General features: G+C 38.9%; 1 protein-coding gene across 2 annotated transcripts; it reads left to right on the top strand.

Annotated features, from left to right (window-relative positions):
* CGRRF1 (cell growth regulator with ring finger domain 1) lies at positions 1-25,075 on the top strand. 2 transcript variants are annotated; one of them, XM_036436223.2, is made up of 6 exons: positions 1-219; positions 8,881-9,020; positions 16,115-16,292; positions 16,435-16,582; positions 23,855-23,962; positions 24,168-24,838. In XM_036436223.2, exons 1-6 carry the CDS (start codon positions 116-118, stop codon positions 24,486-24,488), a joined length of 999 nt encoding a protein of 332 aa, XP_036292116.1. In that variant the 5' UTR covers positions 1-115; the 3' UTR covers positions 24,489-24,838. The 2 variants fall into 2 exon arrangements, with proteins under 2 accessions (XP_036292116.1, XP_036292125.1); XM_036436232.2 differs by lacking the exon at positions 23,855-23,962 and having other exon boundaries at positions 10-219; positions 24,168-25,075.

The following is a 25,075-nucleotide window of genomic DNA, read 5'->3' as shown; positions in this document are numbered from 1 at the left end:
GTGCGGAAGTAGGAAGTTTGTCCGCTCCGGGGCACCGTAGCGGCTTTAACCGGGGGAGAAGCGGGCTGAGAGGCTGGGCTGGGCGCTGGATCCCAGTTGAGCTTTGGAGACTCCGATGGCTGCGGTGTTTCTAGTGACGCTGTATGAGTACTCGCCGCTCTTCTACATCGCGGTGGTCTTTACCTGCTTCATCGTGACCACCGGCCTGGTATTGGGATGGTAAGTGCCCCAGAGCTAAGGGCAAGGGAAGGAGGGGCGGGCGGCCAGGGAGCCGGGTCGCGGCGAGCTGCTGGGGGCGTGGAAGCAGGGGGGCGGCGGCGCCGGAGCGTCTGGGGCTGTCGAGGAGCCGGTGTCCAGAGCTCCAAATGGCTGCGAGAGGACGGCTAGGTAGACACTGCACCTGCGTTACTGCCCCGCATTACCGCCCGGTCCCCGCCGCTGCGGGCGTACGGGGCTGGTGCGGGATTGAAGTATTTCACCCAGCTTTGTTTCTGGGAAATAAGGCGTCCGGTAGGGGCCTGGTCTTGGGCAGAATACTTGTCCGCCAGGTTCTGTCCCAGATTGGGGCCTACTGTGTGCCCAGGGTCCAGTCCCCAGCGGTGCAGTGCACAGACGCGGCCGGTAAACAAGGTTGATTGTTGTACTTGTGAATTGAGCGCTTGGCCTTGGCGGGACTTGTAACAGAACTCCATTGTATCATGTTTAGAGAAGCCTCGTAGGTAACAGCTCGTTGAAACCCTTTGTATCCATTGATGAGAGAGAGAGATGAGCTAGGGTTTGAAGAATGGGTGTTTTGAAAAATAAGTGGAGTAAAATATGTGTGGTAGAGAATAGAAGGCATTCCAGAGAATACAACACGGGCAGAGGGCCAGAGGAGGCGTGTGTAAAATGAGTGAGGATTAATAAAAAAATAAAATACCTTTTGATCACAATATATGTGCTCACTTTATTTTTTTAAATATATTTTATTGATTTTGTACAGAGAGGAAGGGAGAGAGATAGAAAGTTAGAAACATCGATGAGAGAGAGTCATTGATCAGCTGCCTCTTGCACACCCCCTGTTGGGGATATGCCCGCAACCAAGGTACATGCCCTTGTCCGGAATCGAACCCGGGACCCTTCGGTCCCCAAGCTGACGCTCTTTCCATTGAGCCAAACCGGTCTTGGCTATGTGCTCACTTTAAATAAAGGATGGGAGCCCTTGTCATTTTCTGACCTTATGTGCTATCTTTAGGATCTAAGAAGTTTTAATGCTTTCACACTGCTCCCCACATTGAAGGCAGTAGAGCATAAAAGTCCTCGTCTGTGGTGGGGGAAGATAAAGACCAATTTTACATAATTTGTTATTCTTGGCCCGTCAGATTTTCTTGCTATTGTTCTTCAAGAAAGTCTGTGATTGGAATTAGGAAGCTGTTGCCCAGTTGAGAAAGGCAGTGTTAACACAGGATTTTAAAACAACTACAATGTGTTATTCTCTTAAAGAAATGTAATTTTTCTCCACTAAAGAAAATGGGTGACTAGTGGATAATTGCAGTATATCCTTGCATTTTAATTTTCAATGGCCTAATGAGATACTTTACTTTTTTATTATTATTTTTTTAAAATATATTTTATTGATTTTGTACAGAGAGGAAACGAGAGAGATAGAGTTAGAAGCATCAATGAGAGAGAGTCATCGATCAGCTGCCTCCTGCACACCCCCTACTGGGATATGCCCGCAACCAAGGTACATGCCCTTGACCGGAATCGAACCCGGGACCTTTCAGTCCCCAAGCCAACGCTCTATCCATTGAGCCAAACCGGTTTCAGCAAATGAGATACTTTAGATATCTGTCTTTAATAGTATTGGAAAGAGGAAAATGAGTGAAGATCCTATTGGTAATGATGACAACATCTGTGTGTGAAGGGTAGTTAGGAATTACATGTTTGTAGACTTTGATATTAGATTTAGTTCAAATCCTAGTTCAGCCAAGTTTAAGACTTGGTTTGAAAACTTAATGATACTCTAGATATGATTTTTGCAAAGGGTAGGAGTCAAGATAATTGTAGAAATTTTGGAATTCTGGGTGCAGAACTGCCAAGGCTGGAGACAATGTTTGTGCTAGTCATTTTCATCCCGATTTGGGTCAAACCAGTCACTGATTTTGAGGCTAACCCAACTATTCTCTCCATCTGGGTTAGCTTTGTTCATCTAGATAAATTTCTTACTAGCATTTGTTTGTTAATCTAAGCCAAGGTCACAGGTGCATTAAGTAGAAACAATGAAAACCATCTAGATCTCATGCAACAACTTTCTAATAGTACCCCAGGCAGAAGGTAAACCCGTTAATCCACTATGTTCTTCACGCTTGTCATTTTTTTTAACTTCTCATAATATAGTCTCTAGCGGTCATCTGTCATCTCATGGTTTCTACTTCAGTACAGCTCTCTTGAATTTCTTTCTTTCTTTCTTTTTTAAACATTACTTTTTAAAAAATATATTTTATTCAGTTTTTACAGAGAGGAAAGGAGAGGGATAGAAAGCCAGAAACATCAATGAGAGAAACACCAATCAGCTGCCTCTTGCACACCCCTTACTGGGGATGTGCCCGCAACCAATGTACATGCCTTGACCAGAATCGAACCTGGGACCCTTCAGTTTGCAGGCCGATGCTCTATCCACTGAGCCAAACCGGTTTCGGCTTGAGTTTCTTTCTTATTGCTTCTTTCCACCGTTCTTGTCTAGCTGCACTGTGTGGGAGTGGAAAAGAATAGGAACTTCTGATTATTAGAATGTCAGTAGCAATAGTAAAGAATCATGCAACTAGAAGTATGGTGTTTCTATTTAACTATGTGGTGGTTTCTGTGAACCCTAGTAGCTCACATTTATTAAACTCCTGCTATTTGCCATGTACTGTGCAGAAAAACAAAACAGTTTTAATAGTTTTGAGCAGTTTCAAATAATCAGAGAGCCTAACTGTTATTGCTTTCTGCTTCTTCTTGACTGTGGGTTATTAAGCTTCTAGAGACCCAGTGCACGAAATTCATGCCCTGTAGAGTCCCTCGGCCTAGCTGGTGATCAGGGCCAATCCGGGACTTCCTTCCCTTGGCTGCCGGCTGCAAGCTGCTGGCCGGGGCCTTCCTTTCCCCAGCTGCCAGCTGCTGGGGCCTTCCTTCTTTCCATGCCACCCTCTGGTGGTCAGCACACATCATAGCTAGGGATGAACTCTTGGTCAGTCAAACTCCCAAGGGGACAATTTGCATACAAGTCTTTTATTATATAGGATTGTCTCTGGTTTGATATCTCCATTATTGTACTCCGCTTTGTGAATCTGAGGCAGAACCTCTAAACCTCATTTCTTCTTTGCTAGCTGGATGCCCATGAGGCTTTGCCAATAGGGGTGGGAGAGTGGAAGGCTAGAGGACAAGAGGACTTGCCGCTTCCTGTTTGATTCTTTTTCTTGTTTGTCTCACCACAGCAATAGTGCCTCACTCTGGCACTAACAGTCATTCCCAGTTTTTCCAGTTCATTGTTTTCCACTTTCTTAGAACCAGCCTCATTGCAACCTGTCAAAAGATCTCAATACCCTTTCCTCAGATCTAAGCCCAGCTCTTTGGGGATTTTTCCTCTAAATTTCTAGGCTCTAGTAACTCTTTTTCCTCTATTCCTTATCCTAAGAGTGATTGTTGCTTCCTATTGTTAGTACTTTTTTGATACTCAGTGCCCCTCTTTTGCCTTTTCAGTTCTTTAAAATCTGGTTAACATTTTTTTTATATTAAACTAGAGGCTTGGTGCATGGGTTTGTGCATCAGTGGGGTCCCTCTGCCTGGCCTGCAGGGATTGGGCTAAACCAGCTTTCTGACATCCCCTAAACGATCCCAGATTGTGAGAGGGCAGTTCTCGGGTGACACACCCTGGGATCGGGCTCCCTCCTCTCTGGTTCCAGTGAGTTACCGGAGAACCGCATCTGCCAAGTCACTGCCGCTTGGCAGCTCCTGATTAACTGTCTGCCATCTGGTGGTCATTGCGCATCATAGGTACCAGTCAGCTGGTTGCTTAGGCTTCTATATATATATATATATATTATCTCTGTTAAAATTATTGGTGTGATTTTGGTCTCCTGACTGGACTGATAAAACTGCCGATAAATTATTACTTAGAATGGGATCCTGGGGAGAGGGGAGCCTCAGAGATGGGGTTGGAGATTGGTATGGTCATTTCTTCAGCTCCTTGCCAATTCTGGCATACATTGGCATCACAGTTAATAAAATCACTCACTACTTTTAGGTGATTGTGATACAATGATTTCTGAAGCAAGTGCTTTAGGGCAGTGGTCGCCAACTTGTGGGTTGTAAGGTCCGAAAGGTTAGCGACCGCCGCCTTGGGGTACCAAGTGTCTAACGCACTTGACCATTATGGCAGTAATGATGACTATAAGGACTGAAGGAGGGATGGGATGGTTATTTCTGAGATCACTGGAGCACTTATGGGGGGGGAGGGGAAACACAGACAAACTCAGATCTTTGAACTCTCAGATAAAGTCTTAGAGAATGAGAGAGTTTCTGTGATTCTAAAGCACTTTATCAGGTAGCCCCTGAGCCAAAAATTGAACACAGCTTTAATTGTGCTGGTAATAGCATTGCACAGCCCTGTAGATATCTCACTGAGGACACCGATTAGAAAGAAGTGGAGCCCTGAAACTTGGAATGGGAACATTGAAATAGACTTGAACATCTGGAAACCCCAAGTCACTCTGAGCCTTCCTTGTTGGTGGAAGCAGCTTGCTTTCCTTGTCTGAGAAAACTAGCCTTCCTGTGTTTAAAGAATTTATAATCTCGCCTAGGGCAGTTGCTTTGCATGAAGCACTGAGAAGTATATTACTGAGAGGAGACTTATCTTGGAAATCTCTGGCACCTGCCTTCTCTAGGCTATTTATGATTGTGAGAAATGCTGCCCTCAGGGCAGACTTCCTGACTTAAAAGTCTAGTGGCAACACATAACCACAGAAGTCAAGGTGGACATGTTCCATAATGGGTAAGGGAAGACAAAGCAGAAAATGTGTGGGCCTGCAGGGATCTTTGGCAGTGTGTAATGGACTACAATGTCCCTGGGAATGAAATAGGTGGTGGCTTACTAAATGCTACATGAACTGCATAAAAGGAAAAACTCCGGGTCTGGAGCCACAGATCTGACTTGGGTCACAACAATGGAGAGTATGACCTTTCACCCAGTTTCCAGGTCTAAGCCAATCCTTAGACTCAAGGCTTCTGATTGAGGGGAGGTCAGATACCCTTGGGGAAGGACCCTGTGACCTGTAATGCTGCCACAAAAATAAACTGTATGCCGACCTTTCTCAAAGGCTAATGTCTCTCAGCAAATATGCTCTTCTCTACTCTGCTTTATGATACTGGGACTGGGATTTTGCAAACTGCATTTCTCTTGTGCTAGTTCCATATCTTCTTTCTTCTTCCTCCTCAAGTTCCTCTTCCTCCTCCAGCCTTCTGGTCTCTTTCTTAAAAATTTGCTCCCCTTTCCTGGTCTTCATTTTTGCAACATTGGCCTTCACACTAGCAGTGACAATTGGCCCAAGTTGCAGCAAGGTGTGTTTTTTTTAGCTTATTTTTTTCTCATATCTAGAACCAGTCTATGGCACTCCTTTAGAGATATCAGCACCAGCTGGCCAGAACTGCTACCAAAAAGGTCTAGGTCCTAGCTTTGGGGGGATTCGTTCTCTAAGCTTCTAACTTGTAATAACTCACACTCTTACCTTTATTTCTCCAACCCTAGGACAGTAATACAAAAACATTTGAGATAGTAATTGAGAAATGTAGCAGTGTTAGGACGTAATTCAGATAAGGCTGGAATGAAAAGCCAAAGAGCAAAACTATTAACCTTAAAGGCAAATGTTAATTACTTGTGTTAAAATTAGGACCCTGTTCATCAAAAGATACCATTATGAACTTGAAAAGGTAAGATGTAGAAGGGGTGAAGATAAATTCAACAAAGGGCTCATGTTCATCTTTCAGTGCACACAACACCCAACCAACTGAGCCACTCTGGTGAGGGCTGATGTAGATGTTTATATTCATATAAATATTCTTAAAAAAAAAATATATATATATATATATTATTGATTTTTTACAGAGAGGAAAGAAGAGGGATAGAGAGTTAGAAATATTGAACAGCTGCTTCCTGCAAACCCTTTACTGGGGATGTGCCCGCAACCAAGGTACGTGCCCTTGACCAGAATCAAACCTTGGGGACCCTTCAATCCGAAGGCCGATGCTCTATCCACTGAGCCAAACCTGTTAGGGCCATATAAATATTCTTGAGCTTTGTTTTGGGATGCAGTTAACTTACTTGGAAATAGTTTGATCTGTTTCAAAAAGATTTTCAGCTTTTTTTAAAAAAATGTTTTTTATTGATTTTAGAGAAAGGGAAAAAGAGAGAAACATGGATGTGGGAGAGTAACATCAATTGGCTGCCTCTTGCACGCCCCCTACCAGGAATTGAGCCCACACAGGCATGTATCCTGACCTAGGATGGAACTGGGGACCTCTTTTAACCATTTTGCTATTGCCTACACCCCGATTTATAGACAGTCCCCTCCTTTAATAAAGGACCAGGTCTTAAAATGACCTAACCCAACGCCTGGATTCAAGTTGTGAGCCTGGTTCTGGCCCTTGTCTTGACTGGACAACTTGTATGTGAAGGCTTAGTTTCCACTGCCTACTGTCGGACTCAGAGAGCACCAAACCATGGCATATGCCTTACTCATCACTTTATATTTTTTGCCCTTTTCATATTTATTAAGATACAAAGATGTCTTTGAATCCATCTATGTCTACTTTCCAATATTTTATTATTAAAATTTTCAAACATGCATACAATGAAAGAATTATCCAGTAAACATGCATATGCCCATCACTTCAGTTCCAAATCAACCTTTTGCTATAATGACTTTATTACATGTCTGTTCTGATCCATCCATTCTTCCATCCACCCATCAGTCTATCTAATTTGTTGATCACTTCAGAGTAACTTGAACTCTTCACCCACTTGTACTTTACCTTTGAAGTAATATTTATATACAATGAAATTAAAAAATGAAATAGAGAGGGCCGGAGACCAGGATGCCAGGACACAGGCTTTATTGAAGAGGAGAGTACCACTGCCGGCTGCTTCCAGAGAGAGAGAGGAAGAGCCCGAGGGCCGGGGTACAAGCACCTTTTAAGGGGAGGAAAGAGAGGGGACGGGGCTTAGGGCACTCAGCACAGGCTGATTGGTGGTTTCATGTAAGGCACATGATTAGGAACCTAGGGACTTAGGAGTATGTGGCAGGTGCTGATTGGTAGTTCAGTGCTCAGGAATGTCTGGCTGCAGGTGGAGTTTATGTCCGTCCATCAATTGGAGAAAGGGAGGATTTATTAGAAATGTTTATATCTTAAGTATTATCAAACACATCATCTTTACAACTCAACCCTCTGTCAAGATAATAAAATGTTACCATCACCAGAAAAAATTTTCTTATGCACTTTCCCAGTCAGCCTGTTCTCCTATACCCCAGAAGCAACCATTGTTTTGTTTTTTATTTCTACTCAATTACTTTTACAGACTAGAATTTCACTTTATGGAATCATAGCATGATTTCTTTTGAGCAGTATGTTGTTTTTGAGATTTATGCATATGGTCGTAGCAATAATTTATTCCTTTTCATTGCTGAGTTCTTCTGTTCCTTAGTTTAAACACAATTTGCTCATTTCAGCAGGGTCTTTTTTATTTTTATTTTTATTTTTACCTATCACTAGTAAGTGTTTGGAGAGAAGAGAGTGCATCCACGTCTGAACCTAACTGCGTGCTTAATCTAAAATCTCTTTGTTAAACTAATTTGTATTCATTTTCAGTTATTTTATTTAAATTGAGTAAACTTAGCTGCTTTCTAGTTTTATAAAGAATTGAATTTAGTCCTTTTCATTTTCCTTCTAAGCCTATTCAATATGCATTATCACATTTTTGCATTAACTTTAAAATGAGAAAATATGCTAATAAATGAAGGGCTATATTTGGTGTTTAAAAGTTCTCTGATCCCATAAATAATATCAAATAGTCTGCATATTAAGTATGTATTTGTCACCCTCACCAGTTTGGCTCAGTGGATAGAGCATCACCCTGCAGATTCAATTCTGGTCAAGGGCACATGCCCAGGTTGCAGGCTCGATTCCCAATAGGTCGTGTGCAGGAGGTAGCCAATCAATGATTCTCTTTCATCACTGATGTTTATATATATCTCTCTCCTCCCTTCCTCTTTGAAATAAATAAAAAAATATTTTAAAAATATATGTATTTGTCTATAATATCATTTAAGAATTTAATAATTCTATCATGCTTTTCCTCTCACATTAGGTACAATTTATAATCAGTATACTTCTTCATTATTAACAATAGAATTCTGTTTTCAAGAGTATGTCGGTTCAGCCAGTTTAACAATATATTGCAATTCTAGGGGACTGATGATTTCTGTTATTTCTAGATTAATTCTCAAATATAACATAAATTAATTAACTTATTTCTTTTTCCTGATATGTTAAGAGGATTAACTAATGAAGCATAACATAGTCTACATCCTATATAATAAGAGAGTAATATGCTAATTATCAGTTATGTCATGAGGCCTAATGACCGGATAAAGGATCTGCAGGAGAGTGGGGCAGTGAACTATTATACAAGCAGCAGAGAGCTACAGGAGGGGGCAGGGCAGCAAGCTATGGGGCCCCCCCCCCCGGGGGAATCTACAGGAGGCGTAAGAGACCTACTGGCGCATGGATTTGTGTGCAGGGCTATTAATATAACAAAGTTTCAACATTAGTTAAAATAATGTATTATTTTATTTTCACTTTCAGGTTTGGTTGGGATGTTCCAGTAATCCTGAGAAATTCTGAAGAGACCCAGTTCAAAACAAGAGTTTTCAAAAAGCAAATGAGACAAGTCAAGAATCCTTTTGGCTTAGAAATCGCTAATCCATCTTCAGCTTCGATTTCAAGTTGGTAGCTATTTTACAAAGATTCTTCTCGTTTTCTCTGCCCCTGTTTTAGCCCTTTAAATGTATTGTATTAGTATTTATTAATTGTATTTTTTTCCATATGAACAACTGTAAACCCATTTTTGCCCCACCTTGATATAATATGCTACTGTTTATCTCAACAGTAGAGGATATCCAAATACATGTGTTTATTTACACTAAAATGAAGTATCACAGATGTTAATAAGAGAAGTCTGTTAGGACAGGTGCCATTTTCATTGGTCTTCAGTGCAGTGAGAAAAGTAAGAATGATATAGCGTAAGTTCAGTTAATATAAGGTTGCTTACCTTTTGAAGAACAGTTATCTGTTAGTCTGCAATTACGATATTTTGGTCTAAAATTATTTTGGTAGCTGGTAGTAATAGATGGTAGTTGTTTGTTTCTGTTCTTGAAAAACAAATTGTCTGCGAGCCTATCTAGGAACCAGTGGAGTGAAAGAGAGGGGATGCTGGGCACAGACAAGACAGAAGAGTCAGGGAAGACTCAAATTCTTTGCTTGGGCCCTCCATGGATGGGTCTTTGTACAGAGATGAGACATAAAGGCGGAAGCAGGTTTGGGAAGAAAGGAAATGGATTAGTTTTGTACTACTGGACCTGTAAATGCTTTTGTGACAGTTAAGCAGAGATACAGAGCATGCAGTTCTAGGTACAGTTCTGTAGCTCTACCGGGTCTCTGGGCTGAGACCCTATCACCTTTTAGGCTTGCTCACATTTCTGGTATCTTAAAAACAACTCTTGCCAAAACTGATTTGGTTCAGTGGATAAAGCATTGGCCTGCGGACTGAAAGGTCCCGGGTTCGATTCCCGTCAAGGGCATGTTCCTTGGTTGTGGGCACATTCCCAGTAGCAGGTGTGCAGGAAGCAGCTGAACGATGTTTCTCTGTCATCGATATTTCTAACTCTCTATCCTTCTCCCTTCCTCTCTGTAAAAAATCAATAAAATATATTAAAACAAACAAACAAAAGACAACCCTAAACTTTCTTGGCTCTTCATCTTATTCTAGCTATTGTCCTATTTCTCTTTTTCCCTTCATACCCAGGCTTTTATATATATATGATTCTCTCTCATCATTGATGTTTCTGAGAGAGAATCATTGATCAGCTGCCTCCTGCATAAACCATACGGGGGATCAAGCCCAAAACGTGGACATATGCCCTGACCAGGAATTGAACTGTGAACTCCTGGTTCATAGGTCAATGCTCAACCACTGAACCACACCAGCTAGGTCACAGCCTGGCATCTTAAAAGTGATATTCATTTGCCTTCTCCCCTGCTTCCCTTTTACTCCTTAGAGCAGTGTAATCTGATTTTTACCTGTATCCCTCTATTGATATGGCTTTCCCCAAGATCACTAATTAGCACTGTTGCCCTCTACCCCTTACCCCTGGCAGTCATAAATGTATAAGCTTATTTAGGAAACATGCCTGAATAAAATGTACAGAATAGTGGTAGCTTGGTGATCTCTGACCTTTGAGACCATGCAGTTGGACCTGCTATAATGTCACATCTGGCTCTTGAGCAGGACTGCTGTAAAAAATTCTAGTACAAAGTGGTTCTTCCTGAAACATAGGTCCAAAGCCTGGAGACACTGATAAAGTAAGAATGGATACATCGTGAGCAAACAAACACAGGACACTTGTGAACTAGAAAGTGTTAGGAAATCCATCAGTCTGCCATTATTAAAGTAGAAATAGTCCTAAGTAGCACCTGCCCTGTAAATGTTAGAAGCTGGAAATCTCTAAGCTGTGCCTAACATACTATATGCTAACCAATAGTAGCATTATTGAAGTACACAAAGATTTTAAATCTGTGTACTTACAGTGTGCTTATTGAAGTATTTTAATTTTTAAATACCAATGCATATTACTCATTATCTGTCTTCTATGGGAAAATAAGGAAAATAATTTTGGTGGGAATTCTTTATTCTGCAGAATAAAATTCATTTGCTTAAACAGTGGACCGATGGGTGTCATTTAAGTTGTCTAACCAGGATATTACCTAATAAAAGACAAACACGTAAATTGACAATGCCTCTGCTATGCCACCTGCCAATCAGGAGTGATATGCAAATTAACCCAACAAAGATGGAAGTTAATTTGCATACTCAGCCACTGAGTGACAGGGGGTTGGACACATGTTCTGCCCAACCCCTGGTCTCTCAGGGCCTCTGGCAGGGTGGGAAGGAGGGGCCAGAACAGATAGAGGCAGCTCCGGGGCCTGAGCGGAAAGGGGCTGGGCTGGAGTGGAAAGATGGGGTGGCACCCAGGGAAAGGAGAGCCCATTCTAGCACAAATCTTTGTTCACTGGGCTTCTAGTAATGACATAATATTCTGAGCAATAATTGTGATGTCTTAAAAAGTTATTTCTTTTGGTATGTAAATAGTTTAAAAATCCAGGGCTTTGTTTGTTTTCTTTGTTAAATCACTATACCCAAGGTGCTTGGCACATAGGGGAGGGACAGAGAACATATAGGGAACTGATTTACTTGAAAATGAACCAGAAAATCAGTTTTGTTTTTAAATATATTTTTATTGATTTCAGAGAGAAAGGGAGAGGGAGAGAGAGACATAGAAACATCAATGATGAGAGAGAATCATTAATAGGCTGCCTCCTGCACGCCCCCTACTGGGGATTGAGCCTGCAACCCAGGCACGTTCCCCTTGACCGGAATCTAACCCTTCATCCTGCAGGCCTACACTCTATCCACTGAGCCAAACCAGCTAGGACTGGAGAATCAGTTTTAATCTTAGTCATTTAGTTCTTTTTACCAGAGGTGGGTTTTGGGGATTTGTTGTTGTTGTTCTGTAATGATACTGTATTTGGATTTATGATGTTTCCATGTCCTCACTGTAGAGATTTTAATGAAATTGAAAATAGGTACTCAGGACATACTAGTTGTGTTGTATTAATTCAGTTTAGCAGTTCTGTTCTTTTGAAAACAGTTTTCTGGTGTTTTGACTTATTTACCCTGGGAAGAGCCAATATAAGCAAAAGGCTTAAGCAAAATGACACACAGCATTTTTGGAGGAACTTATGAGCTTCTGTTCCTTACCACCAAACTTTTCATCTCCCAATACTTTGGTTTCATCGTCCTCGTGCAGGGGCTCCTTGAATATTAGTTCTTCTCTCACAGAGACTTTACTGTAAGAAGGTGTGTGGCTTTACTGTCCCCTCGTTTCTCCTTTTATTTTATTTTATTTATTTATTTATTTTTAAAATATATTTTATTGATTTTTCATAGAGAGGAAGAGAGAGAGATAGAGAGGTAGAAACGTCGATGACAGAGAAACACCGACCAGCTGCCTCTTGCACACCCCCTACTGGGGATGTGCCCGCAACCCAGATACATGCCCTTGACCGGAATCGAACCTGGGACCTTCCAGTCCGCAGACCGATGCTCTACCACTGAGCCAAACCGGTTTCGGCTGTTTCTCCTTTTATTAATGTCTCAACTCATTTGACTATAGCCCCACTTTTTTCTTTTTTTTTTCTTTTTTTTTTTTTCAGTTTCTTGCAAGACCATCTTCTACACTGTCTCTTTATTTGGTTGTTACGGTTTGGCAGGTTGAGAGAAATCCTACCTAGGTTGCTTCACTTCATTTGAGTTCTGAATTTTCTGGGTTATGTCTATTCCAATTCTTTTAATCCTATTGATCTAAGATATTATTGTGTGCACACTGAATTTTAGAAGATTAAAAAAATATAAGGATGGGAATTGGATATAAGGATCTTTGCAGGAGAAGTGATAAAAACTAAAGGGAGAATAGTTTTGTCTAAGGGTATTTGAACCCTTAGTGTAAATCAATATATTCTCAGTCTGTGTAAAAGACAAGTTTATGGAAGATTGTGGAGGGCAGAGTTTTATAGAGTCTGTAATTCTTTTTCATTTGCTTGTAATATTAATATCAGAGACATTAAAATCTGATTAATATTGTTATCTGTAGTCTGTGATGTGCCCCATTTTAGTCAAGTAATCAAAGTCTTTAAACAAGTTTTATTTATCTCGGAATCTCTGGAACTCTGATTCTTTTTACAAAGCAGTTAGATTGATATTATGTATGTTCTGTAAAGTGGCATTTGTTTTTTAAGGCTTGTCCTTCCATTGTTCTTTAGTGTAAACAAACACATGTATTTGGATATCCTCTCCTGTGAGATAAACAGTAGCATACAATATACAGAGTGGGGAAAATGGGTTTACAGTTGTTCATTTGGAAAATAATACAATAAATAATAAATAATAATATAAGAATAATCTCTATTTCGTGTACTCACAACTGTAAACCAACTTTTGCCCCACCCTGTAATCTTTTCTATACCTCGCTTCTTTCATTTAATGGTATATTCTGAAGCTCATTCCACAGTAGTACTATACACAGATATTTTGGTATGCTTCAATTTTTTTCAAAGAGCTTCATGGTACTTCATTGGAGAGTGTTCCATATTTTATTAATTTAATCCCCTATTGATGAACATTTAGGTGGAGTATAGCATTTTGACATAACTTGTGCTATAATGAATAGCCTATTTATACATATTTTTACATTTTTGCCAGTAATACTTTTCTGGGTCCTTGCCCCCCCTTACTTTTTTTGTAGGCTTTAAATTTTTTCCCCTTTCCCATCTACTTTCAATTTTTTTCTTGCCTCACTTTGTGTCATTCTAGAGTGACAGAGAAAATTATATATGATTTTTAATAAATACATCTTAAATTTGTATTAATGGAGTGATTTTCTTCAGCTATTTAACAGTTAATTGAAAAATAAAGGTAATTGAATTGAAAACTGATAGAATCATAAAATATGAAATCAAATCTGGTATCAATTATGTATGTAAAGCTTCTGTCAATTAAAATTTTTGCTTAATTGTGATTAGAAATTGTTCTATGTTGTTGCTACTCTACATACTCAGAATCTGACACTTTGTACTCGGTACAATATTTGGCATCCTGTGAATGATCTGGTTGTATTTGTGTAGCTCCTTCCAACACATTCTCTTAATCACCTTTAAAAGTAGGTAATATATTAATCAGAATTCCTATTAGCAAGCAACAGAAACGACTATAATAAAAGGATATTAAGGGCAGAAGAATGGGGGATATCTGTAATACTGTCAACAATAAATAAATAAAATGGGACGGGGAAGGATTTTGAATTACATACAGACTTGCCAGTAGGTTTTGAGAGCCAGAATCAGAGACCGAGGTTGTTCACTCAGGAGCAGTTGTCACCGAAAGTGACCGAGACCAAAGCAGATCTGCCCTGGCACGATCTGAAATGTGTTAGTTCTTGACTTTGTGTAGGAAAAAGTTCACAACATGCGCCCAGATGATTTTGAGAGTGCCTTTCTTAAAGTTGGGAGCAGTGAAACAAAAGATAGGCTTAAGATAGAAGAGCCAAGATCACAACAACAGGAGTGGGTCTACACTGAGCTGCCTAGACTCAGGAAAGGAAGTCACAGAACAAAATTGAATCCTCATGGATTTAGGAAACAAATTATAGTAACAAGTGAGCCATGCTGGGCTTTGGACTCAGGAAAGAAAGTCATAGAGGCAAAAAGAGGGCCCTTAGAGAGTTGACAGGGTTAGCCCAGGACGAATTGCTGCTGCCCATTGCTCACCTGATTGCAAGTCTCCTGGAACCCTTTGGAGCTCGGGAGAGAAAAATACCTGTCTGAAGAAATGGTATGGAGTGCTCAAGCCAGTACGGGGTCTTTTGTCTTAAGGGGTTTTATTTGTTTTCTAAAGGGAATTTTAGGGGAGGTTTCAGGGGAGGATCTCAATAGAATATTCAGCAGCTTTCCAGGTGTGTCCTTTAATATGCTAATGTGTCAAAATGAGCCTGTTGGGGAATTTGGGATCATTCTATGGTCAGTTTCACTGCTTTACTTTTATCTTAGATTTGTCTGACTCTAATTGTTTTTTCTTGTTATTTATTTCCCTTCCTTCATCCATTCTGGAATTTGGGTGATTTAAGCTATTCAGTCTGGTTGGGGAGGAGAGATACAAACCATCTGCTCCTATGTGTCCTTGGTTAGGGAAGATAAGATCTGGTGATTTACTAGCAGGTTTTTAATTGCTCAACCTTGTTTAACTATCTTGTCTCAGTTTCCCTCATTCCACTTGCCAAGGAATTTTCCCAGCTTTTTACTGTCCTGCCTCACAATGAATAAACTTTTCCTTTTGGCTTAGCAAGTACACCTCCGCCACTCATCACTAGATGTTGCAGCTTGCGCTGCCCGCAATGTGAGGCACTGGCTGTGGCTGCCTTTGAACTTAGTGCTACAAGGGAAGGGGGAAATCACATAGGTGGCATATAGTAAATCCATAAGCAAGCAGATAAAACTACAGTTATAATTTGTCCATTTATAATTTATATGCCCCCTTAATCGGCTTTACTCAAATCATAATATCTTTTATTACGCTGAAAGCAAACAAATGAAAGAGGACATCACTGTTAAACTTTCATGTTTTAGAATCTCCACTCTTTCCTCGGGATGTTTTGCATATTACATGGGACATTACCTTTGTGACAAGAATGTATATTAATGTTGTCAGTGTGTATATTGATATTAGTAAAGCTCAATTTCTTTTTAATATTTGTCCTACTCCAGTGATCGTCTTGTGGAGCCGTGGGTGGTGTGTATCCACTGTCAGAGATAGCTCTGCTCTTGTAGTTACAAGGTTGTGCGGATCTACTTTAGGGTTGTAGACACTATTAGGTAGGCTAACAATTAGTGTACTGTATTTCAGTTTGTAAAATCTTTGTGGGAAAAGTCTTGAAGTCACCAAAAAACATTGAATTGATCACTTCCAAGCATAAATGTATAAATAATCAGGTTTACTGGTAGTGCTTCAAAATTGTGTAGACATGGGGTTTTTTATAGCTCCTGTTTTAGAGACCTGTTCCTTCGTTTATAGGCACATGCCCTCTAATGAGTTCCTTGAACTACCAGCAGCCTGGCCAGCATCCAAAAAGGAGCTTTTATTACTCGCTGTGTATAATTGTACTAGGAATTACGTCAGGTAATTTTTTTCTGTCTTATTTGTCTTCTACAGCTGGCATCACTTTGACAACAGATTGCCTTGAAGATAGCCTCCTCACATGCTACTGGGGGTGCAGTGTCCAGAAATTGTACGAGGCTCTGCAGAAGCACGTTTATTGCTTCCGAATAAGCACTCCCCAAACACTGGAAGATGCTTTGTATAGCGAATACCTCCATCGAGAACAGTATTTGTATCCTTTATCTTACATCTATTAGGACATGAGAATTTTAGACATTAGACTTTTTATGGATAAATCGCTAAGTTACGATTCCCTTTGGTATTTTGTTGTATTTTTGCTTATAGTGACAATTTACCTTTACATTTTCAAAAAGTATTAAAAAGGACAGCAAAGAAGAAATATATTGCCAGTTACCAAAAGATACTAACATTGAAGACTTTGGGACAGTGCCCAGATCTCGCTACCCATTGGTAGCACTGTTGACCCTAGCTGATGAGGATGACCGAGAAATTTATGATATTGTAAGTAATTTTAAAGTTTTGGAGCATTACTTTTAAGTGATTTGGATAATGGGTCTTAATTATTTAGTGATGTAGAAAAAAGTATTATTTTAATTTCTGAGAATATACATTTGGACTGGTCACATTTCCCCCCCCCAAAAAAATGAATACATGGGAAATATGTATGACTTTTATACATATAACTTTTTTTAGAATATGACTTTTTCCCCCCTATATGATTATGATTATATAGAGAAAATAAAAGCTATTTTATATTTGAATTAAGTTAATTTCATCATTCTGTCATGTTTGCTGCATAGAAAAGTCTGTTGGGAGACATATTTATTTTTAACATTTTTAGCACTGAGTAAATAAGCATTGTAGTAGTGAAACAAAATGTTCAATTTTAAGACAATATCCACTCTTTTCTTTGCTTGTTTGCAGTCATCTTGTTTTCATCATAGTGTCTGCCGCATCTACATCTTATATATGTTTTGTCCCTATATTTTCAGTAATTATAGTGATAATTACCTTTCTCATTATATACTAATTATTTCTTTAGTCTGGTAGTTTATCCCTATTGGGAAGATAAAAGCATTTTAGGGAGCTAAGAAGACCTGAGCCCTGACAATCCTCTAAGTATGGTAGAAGTTTATACATGAAATAAACTTGGTGAAATAGTATCATGATGAGAATGCCCTTATACACAATTTACTGTTTTCTGAAGTGCATGATATAGATATGTTCTTTAATAAAGAAACGGTAGCATCTTTATGGCATTTTGTAACATACAAAGTGCATTCATTAACTTATTTATTCCTTCTAACAACATTGTGTTAGGCAAATAGCCTTCTTAAAAGGACTGAAACAGAGTTGTTAGAAAAATCCCAATCATTCAGGAAATAAGAGATGGGCTTGACCCTGAGCCTGTGTAGTTCTTTGCCAGGAACCCCTTCTCATTTTCGTTTTTACAGGAATATCTTCTTCTTTTAAAAAAAATATATTTTATTGATTTTAGAGATGAAGGGAGAGGGAGAGAGAGAGAGAGAGAGAAACATCAATGATGAGAGAGAATCATTGATTGGCTGCCTCCTGCACATCCCCTACTGGAGATTGAGCCTGCAACCCAGGCATGTGCCTCTGGCCAGAATTGAGCGGGGGACCCTTCAGTCTGCAGGCTGACACACTCTCCATTGAGCCAAACCAGCTAGGGCAGGAATATCTTCTTGGAACAAGAATACATTGAGCTTTGGAAGGTGTTAGACCTTCCAAAGGTGTTATTGGGAAATCCAAACCTATTCACATGCAGTTAAGCCAATCTAGGTTTTGGGGTTTTAATCTTATCAAATTGAAGTTTCATTGAGCTGAAATCAGCTTGTTTTTTTCCAATTGAAAGACATACCAACAGCAGTGTATTTTCAGAATCTGGCACCATGCCTTAAACACAGTAGGTACTCAATACATTTAATCGGTGTGGAAAAAAGTCATACCAAGCATTGTTAGTGAGCTTCAAAGAACAGAACTCTTTAGTTGCACATGTATAAGGAAGTGTATATGAGAGATCTTCTGGTTTCCCCACCTCCTTTTCAATTGAAGATAAATAAGACCTTTTAGATTGGTGTTTCATACCCCTGCCTTCCCTATCTTTTCTAAGCTCCCCTAGTTCTTTCCTTTTATTGCAAAAAAGGGTCAGTTCTCAATCACCTTCCTCCCAGCTTCCTCTTTGGTACCTTTCCTTCTCACTGGCTTAGTGCTTTCTATCTACGTGAGCTATTGATAGTATTTCTTTCTAACTTTTCTTCCTCCATCTAAATAGAGAAGGACTTGGTGTGTGCATGCTAAAACAATATAACTTCAATGCTGTTTTAGCCACTTCCAGTGTACAATTCAATGGCATCATAAATAGGGAAAGATTTGCTTATCTGATCCTTGACCCAATCGGAATGAAGACTCCAGGGCCCTGCTGTAGCTGTGGGTAGCTTATTCCCACAGGGGAGCTGGGCCCAGGCCCTGAAGCGTTAACAGTTACTTTCTTTGCCTATGTCTCCCTGCCTTCGTCCTTTTCTGTGTCTTTTATGAGCAGGCCCTCCTCTTTTTTTCATGTTAAATCTTTCTCCATCTCCTACCTCTCAGATTGGGCCTAATGGTAGAACTGTTAGTATATTTTATAGTAATGTTCTCTGTTCTTTTTTGTTTGTTTGTTTTCTTGTTACTCCTCACCTGAGGATATTTTTTCTATTGTTTTTCGAGAGAGTAGAAGGGAGTGAAGGAATATGACATAGAGAGAGAGAAAAAGAGGGAGAGCGAGAGAGGGGGAGAGGGAGAGAAACATCGATGTGAGAGAAACAAATCGACTGGTAGCCTCCCTCATTGCCCTGACTGGGGCGGGGAGCAAACCTACAACCCAGGTACGCGCCCTTGACCTGGAATCAAACTCCCTACCCTTTGGTTGCAGACTGACACTCTGAGCAACACCAGCCAGGGCATGTTCTCTGTTCTTAATTTTAAAAGCAAACTGAGCATTTCATAATTCTTTTCATAGATGGTTTTTCAGTATTTTATCTGGGGATCAGAGATTCTAAATCTAAAAAAAAAAAAAAAAGAAAGAAAATTATATTGTCCTATTCCTATTGTAACAGTAAAAATTACATTTAGATAATATAGCTAGCCACCAGTTTGTTATTATAAGTAGATAAAGGGAAGCAGGGATTGTTGTTGCAAGATTTTGGCTTTAAAACTTTTTCATTTTTACATAATTATATCAGTTTGTTTTTTGTATTACTCATATAATATATGCTTATGGCAGGAAATAACCTTAGAAAATCTAGATAAGCCAAAAGAAAAAAAGTATAATCACTTTTATCCTATCATCCAAATATAACTACTGTGAATATTTGTGTCTTTTCAGATCTTTATATATGTAATTTTTTGTTGTTATTAATCTTCATCCGAGGATATTTTTTCCATTGATTTTTAGAGAGAGTGGAAGGGAGAAAGATAGAGAGAAACATTAATGTAAGAGAGACACATCGATTGGTTGCCTCTTGCACATGCCCATCCAGGTCTGGGGATCAAGCCTGCAACCAAGGTACGTGCCCCTGACCTGAATAAAACCCTCGACTTTTCAGTCTGTGGGCCAACGCTCTAACTACTGAGCACCCGACCAGGACCATATATATAGTTAAAAAAAAAAAGGGGGGTCCACTTGTACACACTATTTTGTGACCCCCTTTCATTTAGCATTATATTATTAATATCTTTTTCATATGAAATATAGATCTACAACTACATACACATTTATAACTAGCATTATAGTAGTTTCAGAGTTTTTTAATATTAAATCAAATGACAAAATTGTTAGTAGAAATTTGATTTAGTATTAAAAGCCTTTGAAGTCATTGCCAAATTATTAAATCCTTACAAAACTGTAAAGAATATTGTATGTTAATGATGATAGTAGGATGTTTATTTTAAACTTATTTGGATGTAATTTAAAAAACTTGCAAAAATAAAAAAGTAAAAGAACACCCATATATCCTTTTCCCAAATCTGCTGTTAACATTGCACATTTGCAATATTATTTGCTTTATATGTAGGTATATACATATTTTAAAATCAATCACTTGAGAGTACTTTGTATGCCTGATGATTTTTACTCCTAAGTACTAGAGTGTATATTTTTTAAAAATAGAGATGTTCTCTTATATAATCACAATGTAGTTATTACCTTTATGTCTTATATAGATCTAATATTTTATCTAGTCTATTACATTCCAATTTGTTAGTTGATGTAACAGTATTCTGTTTAAAAAATATATATAATATTTTATTGATTTTTACAGAGAGGAAGGGAGAGGGATAGAAAGTTAGAAACATAGATGAGAAGGAAACATTGATAACCTGCCTCCTGCAAACCCCCTACTGGGGATGTGCCCGTAACCAAGGTGCATGCCCTTGACTGGAATCGAACCTGGGACCTTTCAGTCCTCTGGCCGACGCTCTATCCACTGAACCAAACCAGTCAGGGCTAACAGTATTCTTTACAACACATTTCCCCTCCGGTACAGATTCTAGTCTAGAGTTAGATATTGTATTTGTCATGTATTATTAGCCTCCTTTCATCTGGAATATTTCCATAGCTTGTCTTTGTCTTTTATAACATTAGCATTTTATTTTTATTTTTTTTGAAGAATAGAATCACACACACGTAAAACAGAGTAATTATTACTTTGTTTTTCTGATATTTCACCATGATTACATTGGAGTTACGCATTTTTAGCCAGTATACTGCACAGGTGATAGATAATACAATATATGTGTCCAGGGCATCACCTTCATAGGCATCTGAAGTTCTTTTCTGTCATTGGTGATGTTAATTTTGACCTATCTGTCAAGGTGTTACCTGATTTCTCCACTGTTCCTTTTTTCCCTTCCTTTGCAGATTATAAGTAGTCTGTAGGGAGACATGTTAGGACCGTGCAAATATTCACTCTTTATCAACATTTCCCTCTGGATTGAATATTCATAGAGATTCTTACCAGATTTTTTTTTTAAATATATATTTTATTGATTTTTTACAGAGAGGAAGGGAGAGGGATAGTTAGAAACATCGATGAGAGAGAAACATCAATCAGCTGCCTCCTACACACACACACACACACACACACACACACCTACTGGGGATGTGCCTGCAACCAAGGTACATGCCCTTGACCAGAATCCAACCTGGGACCTTTCAGTCCACAGGCCGATGCTCTATCCACTGAGCCAAACCGGTTCCGGCCAGATTTTATCTTTACCATGCTAATTACAGAATGATTATTTTCAAGCTTGCGCCCTCCGGTCAGCCCTCAGTATTCTGTAAGTGAGAGACCTACCATATATTTTTGTTCATCTATTTCCCAGTGGCCTAATTGCTGAATTTAATTTTGTTTTGTACTCAAACTGTCATCTTCATACTTCCGGCCAAAGATTGAAGGTTTATAGTCAAACATTGTGTTCATAAATTACTTGGGTTCTCTCAAAAGGGAAAAAACTATATTAAGTGGTATACTCAGGTATTGCTGTTTTCCACATATCCTCTTCCCGTTCTCAACCCTCCCCAATCCTGTAGATACCCAAGTCCATTGTTTTCATGTTTATCTTTCCTATGTTTCATATTGTAACAATGATATATGTGTATAGATTTCTTTTCCCTTCTTTCCTACACTGAAGGTAGCAAACTATATATACTATACTAGAGGCCTATACTAGAGCCTAGTGCACAAAAAAATCATGCAATGGGGTGGGGGGTCCTCAGCCCAGATGCACCCTCTTGCAGTCCGGGACCCTTCAGAGGATGTCCATGGGGGAGCGGCCTAAGCTGAAGTTGGACATCCTTAGCCCTGCCGAGGAGGGGGGAGAGGCTTCTGCCACTGCTGCTGCGCTCACAGCCGTCAGTCCGGCTTGTGGCTGAGCAGAGCTCCCCCTGTGGGAACGCACTGACCAGTAAGGGGCAGCTCCTGTGTTGAGCATCTGCCCCCGGTGGTCAGTATACATCATAACAACTGGTAGTTCTGTCGTTAGGGTCAATTTGCTGATTACCCTTTTATTATATAGGATTATTATATAGGATATTTCTTACTTTGTTCACGTCACAGTATCTTCTGGAAATCAGTGTAGATCAATTCATAGAGATCTTCTTCACACTGGTTTAGTTTTTTTTTTACAGCTTCATAGCACTCCATTGTATGTAGGGTGTACAGGTACCATTTATTTAACTTCCTGTGGTTGGATATCCAGGTAGTTTTCAGTATTCTGCACTAACAAGTCATCTTGCACTGAATAAATGTTGTGTGTGTGTGTTTTAATATAGTTGAGGTTGAATGATTCAAGGGTAAATGCATGTTATTTGTTACATTTTGCCAAATTCCCTCTATTGGGGCTGTGCCTTTGGAGCTGAACCATTTTTTTTTTTTTAAAGATGTTGTTGCTACTGATTTTTAAAGAGAGAGGAAGGGAGGAGAAGGAGAGAGAAAGAAAGAGGAAAAAAAATCAGTGTGAGAGCATAATATTGATTAGCTGCCTCCTGCCCACCCCTGACCCAGGTATGTGCCCTCACCAGGAATCGAACTGGCAACCCTTAGGTCACAGATGACAACCAACTGAGCCACACCAGCCAGGTCTGAACCTTTTTTTTTTTTTTTTTTTTTTTTAACATTTCCACCATATATGAGTATGACTATTACTCCATAGAGTGTATTGACAAGCTTTTCAGTTTTTGTTAATCTGATGTATGAGAAATATCTCAGTAAATTTTTGATTTTCATTTATCATGTTGTGAGTAAATTGAACATCTTTTAATATAGCCAAGGACCATGTTTATATCTTTTGTGAATTGTCTATTCATGTCTTTTGCCCATTTTTCTATGGGATATTTGGTAACTTTCTCTTCAGTTTTTAAAGTTGTTTATAAGTTAGGTATATTAGCCCTTAGTCTGTGATACACATTGTGAATATTTTATTCCAGCTTGCTATATGTCTTTTAATTTTGCTTATGGTGTTTTATCATTAGGTGGGTTTTTAATTTTTACATAGTCAAATGTGTCAAATTGATCTGCCTCTAGGTTTGAGTTATATCTAGTTAGAAAGTCTTTCCTTACATTGAAACTAGAAAGAAATGCACGTGGTTTTCTACTAGTATTTGTATAGTTTTATTTTTTACAATTAGATTTCTTATGCTTTTGGAGTTTATTCTTGTGTATGGTATGAGAAAAAAAATCTAATTTTTGTTTTTCTAAGTAGCTATACAGTTGTCCTAATACTTTTTATTAAAAAGACTCGCTTTGCTAGTGATTTGAAATGCCACCTTTATCATATTTGTATATGTAATTGGGTCTGTTTCTGGATAGTTCATTCTGTTTCAGACATCTGTCTATCCATTTGCTAGTACCACACTGTTTTAACTCTATAGGCTTGGTAGTATGTTTTAATATCTGATTGTGCTTAATATCTCCTCCCCCATACCTTTCTTTTCACTCTTTTCCTAGCTGTTCTTATGTGTTATTTTCCCATTATGAATTTTAGAGTCAACTCAGCTATTTTGTTGGGATCACATTAAATTTGCAAACTACTATAGTTTTTGAAACGCTGGTAAAAAATATGTCAATAACTGCTTTTTCTGTAGTGACTGATTTGAATAAATTATTGTAAGTTTTATAATTTATCAACTTATTTTTGTTTGATACATATTTTCACATATCTGTGAAATAATATAGAGGTTAAGTACTGACCGGTTTTCAATTTTTATTTTAGATTTCCATGGTATCAGCAATTCATATTCCTGATAAAACTTATAAACTGTCCTGTAGAATATTATGTCAATATTTACTTCCGACTCAAGGTCAATTTCATGATCTTAAGGTAAGTTGTACTTTGTAGTCTTATCTTTGTCTCTGGTTTGCAGTTTCAAAGAATGACCATTTATCAAGGGATAATATTTTTCAGTTAGTTCCCATCAAAGTTAGCCATTATTTGCTAGCTCATACATTTTGAGCATCTCTTATGACCCCCCGAAGAGTCATTGACATTTGTAATTATCTCTAAACTTGTTTCTCTGATTTTTCAGCAACTTTACATGTCTGCAAATAATAATGCCACTCCTTCGAGCAATTCCTCTCCAGAAGGTGAAAGCACAGACCGAAGCTTGTTGGAAAAGGCTGGACTCTCTGAGAGTGAAGTAGAGCCTCCGGAGGAGAGTAGCAAGGACTGTGTGGTTTGCCAGAATGGGACCGTGAACTGGGTGCTCCTGCCCTGCAGACACACGTGCTTGTGTGACGGCTGTGTGAGGCATTTCCAGCGGTGCCCAATGTGCAGGCAGTTTGTTCAGGAATCGTTTGCACTTCGCAGTCAAAAGGAGCAAGAGAAAGACAAACAGAAAACCCTCTGAGGATGTTGTTACAACTGAAAAGTACAATTACCACTCAAGATGCAGAAATGTGTGTTCTTGGAATCAATCGTAACATGGAATGCGGTGTTGACTGTCAATGACAATTCAATTTTAACTTCATGTTTGTGCGGTACCTGGATGATGAAACTTAATTATTCCTTCCTGTTCCATATGGTAAATGCTGGAATACTATCTGTGTTAAACATAAAAATGCATTCAGCTACTGAGAAGAAAATAAATGCCTGGCCTTTTATCAGCTAGGGGATTTCATGTAATATTAATTAGAACATTTCTAAAAAGCAGTCCATCTAAAATTTGAGGAAGTAAAAGTCTTAAGTTTTCTGAATGTTTTTCCTTGGCCATGATTTAGAGTGCAATTGGGAAAAAATTGAATTCTTCTTAGAGTAATTGTATGTTCCCCAGTTTACAGAGGAATTGACCATGGCTTCTAACTTTAAGTCCTTTCCTAAAATAGCAGTTTTTATAAATATCCATCTGTTTGGTTTCCAATTTTTCTTATAGCCACATAAACACAGTCTTAATTTTTAAACATAGCTTCTTAAATTAGAAATGCAAGATACAATTCT

Source organism: Pipistrellus kuhlii, unplaced genomic scaffold (assembly GCF_014108245.1).
Source record: "Pipistrellus kuhlii isolate mPipKuh1 unplaced genomic scaffold, mPipKuh1.p scaffold_m20_p_1, whole genome shotgun sequence".
Classification (NCBI taxonomy): domain Eukaryota; kingdom Metazoa; phylum Chordata; class Mammalia; order Chiroptera; family Vespertilionidae; genus Pipistrellus; species Pipistrellus kuhlii.
Note: the sequence above shows the minus strand (reverse complement) of the source record. Positions and strands in the feature narration are given on the sequence as shown.

What these genes read in the sequence shown, in the direction of transcription:
- CGRRF1 (XM_036436223.2), top strand. Translation starts at nt 116, where the DNA reads ATGGCTGCGGTGTTTCTAGTGACGCTGTATGAGTACTCGCCGCTCTTC. An exon ending in ACCGAGAAATTTATGATATT is followed by an intron (nt 16,583 to 23,854) that starts GTAAGTAATTTT and finishes TTTTTATTTTAG; the next exon opens with ATTTCCATGGTATCAGCAAT. An exon ending in GTCAATTTCATGATCTTAAG is followed by an intron (nt 23,963 to 24,167) that starts GTAAGTTGTACT and finishes CTGATTTTTCAG; the next exon opens with CAACTTTACATGTCTGCAAA.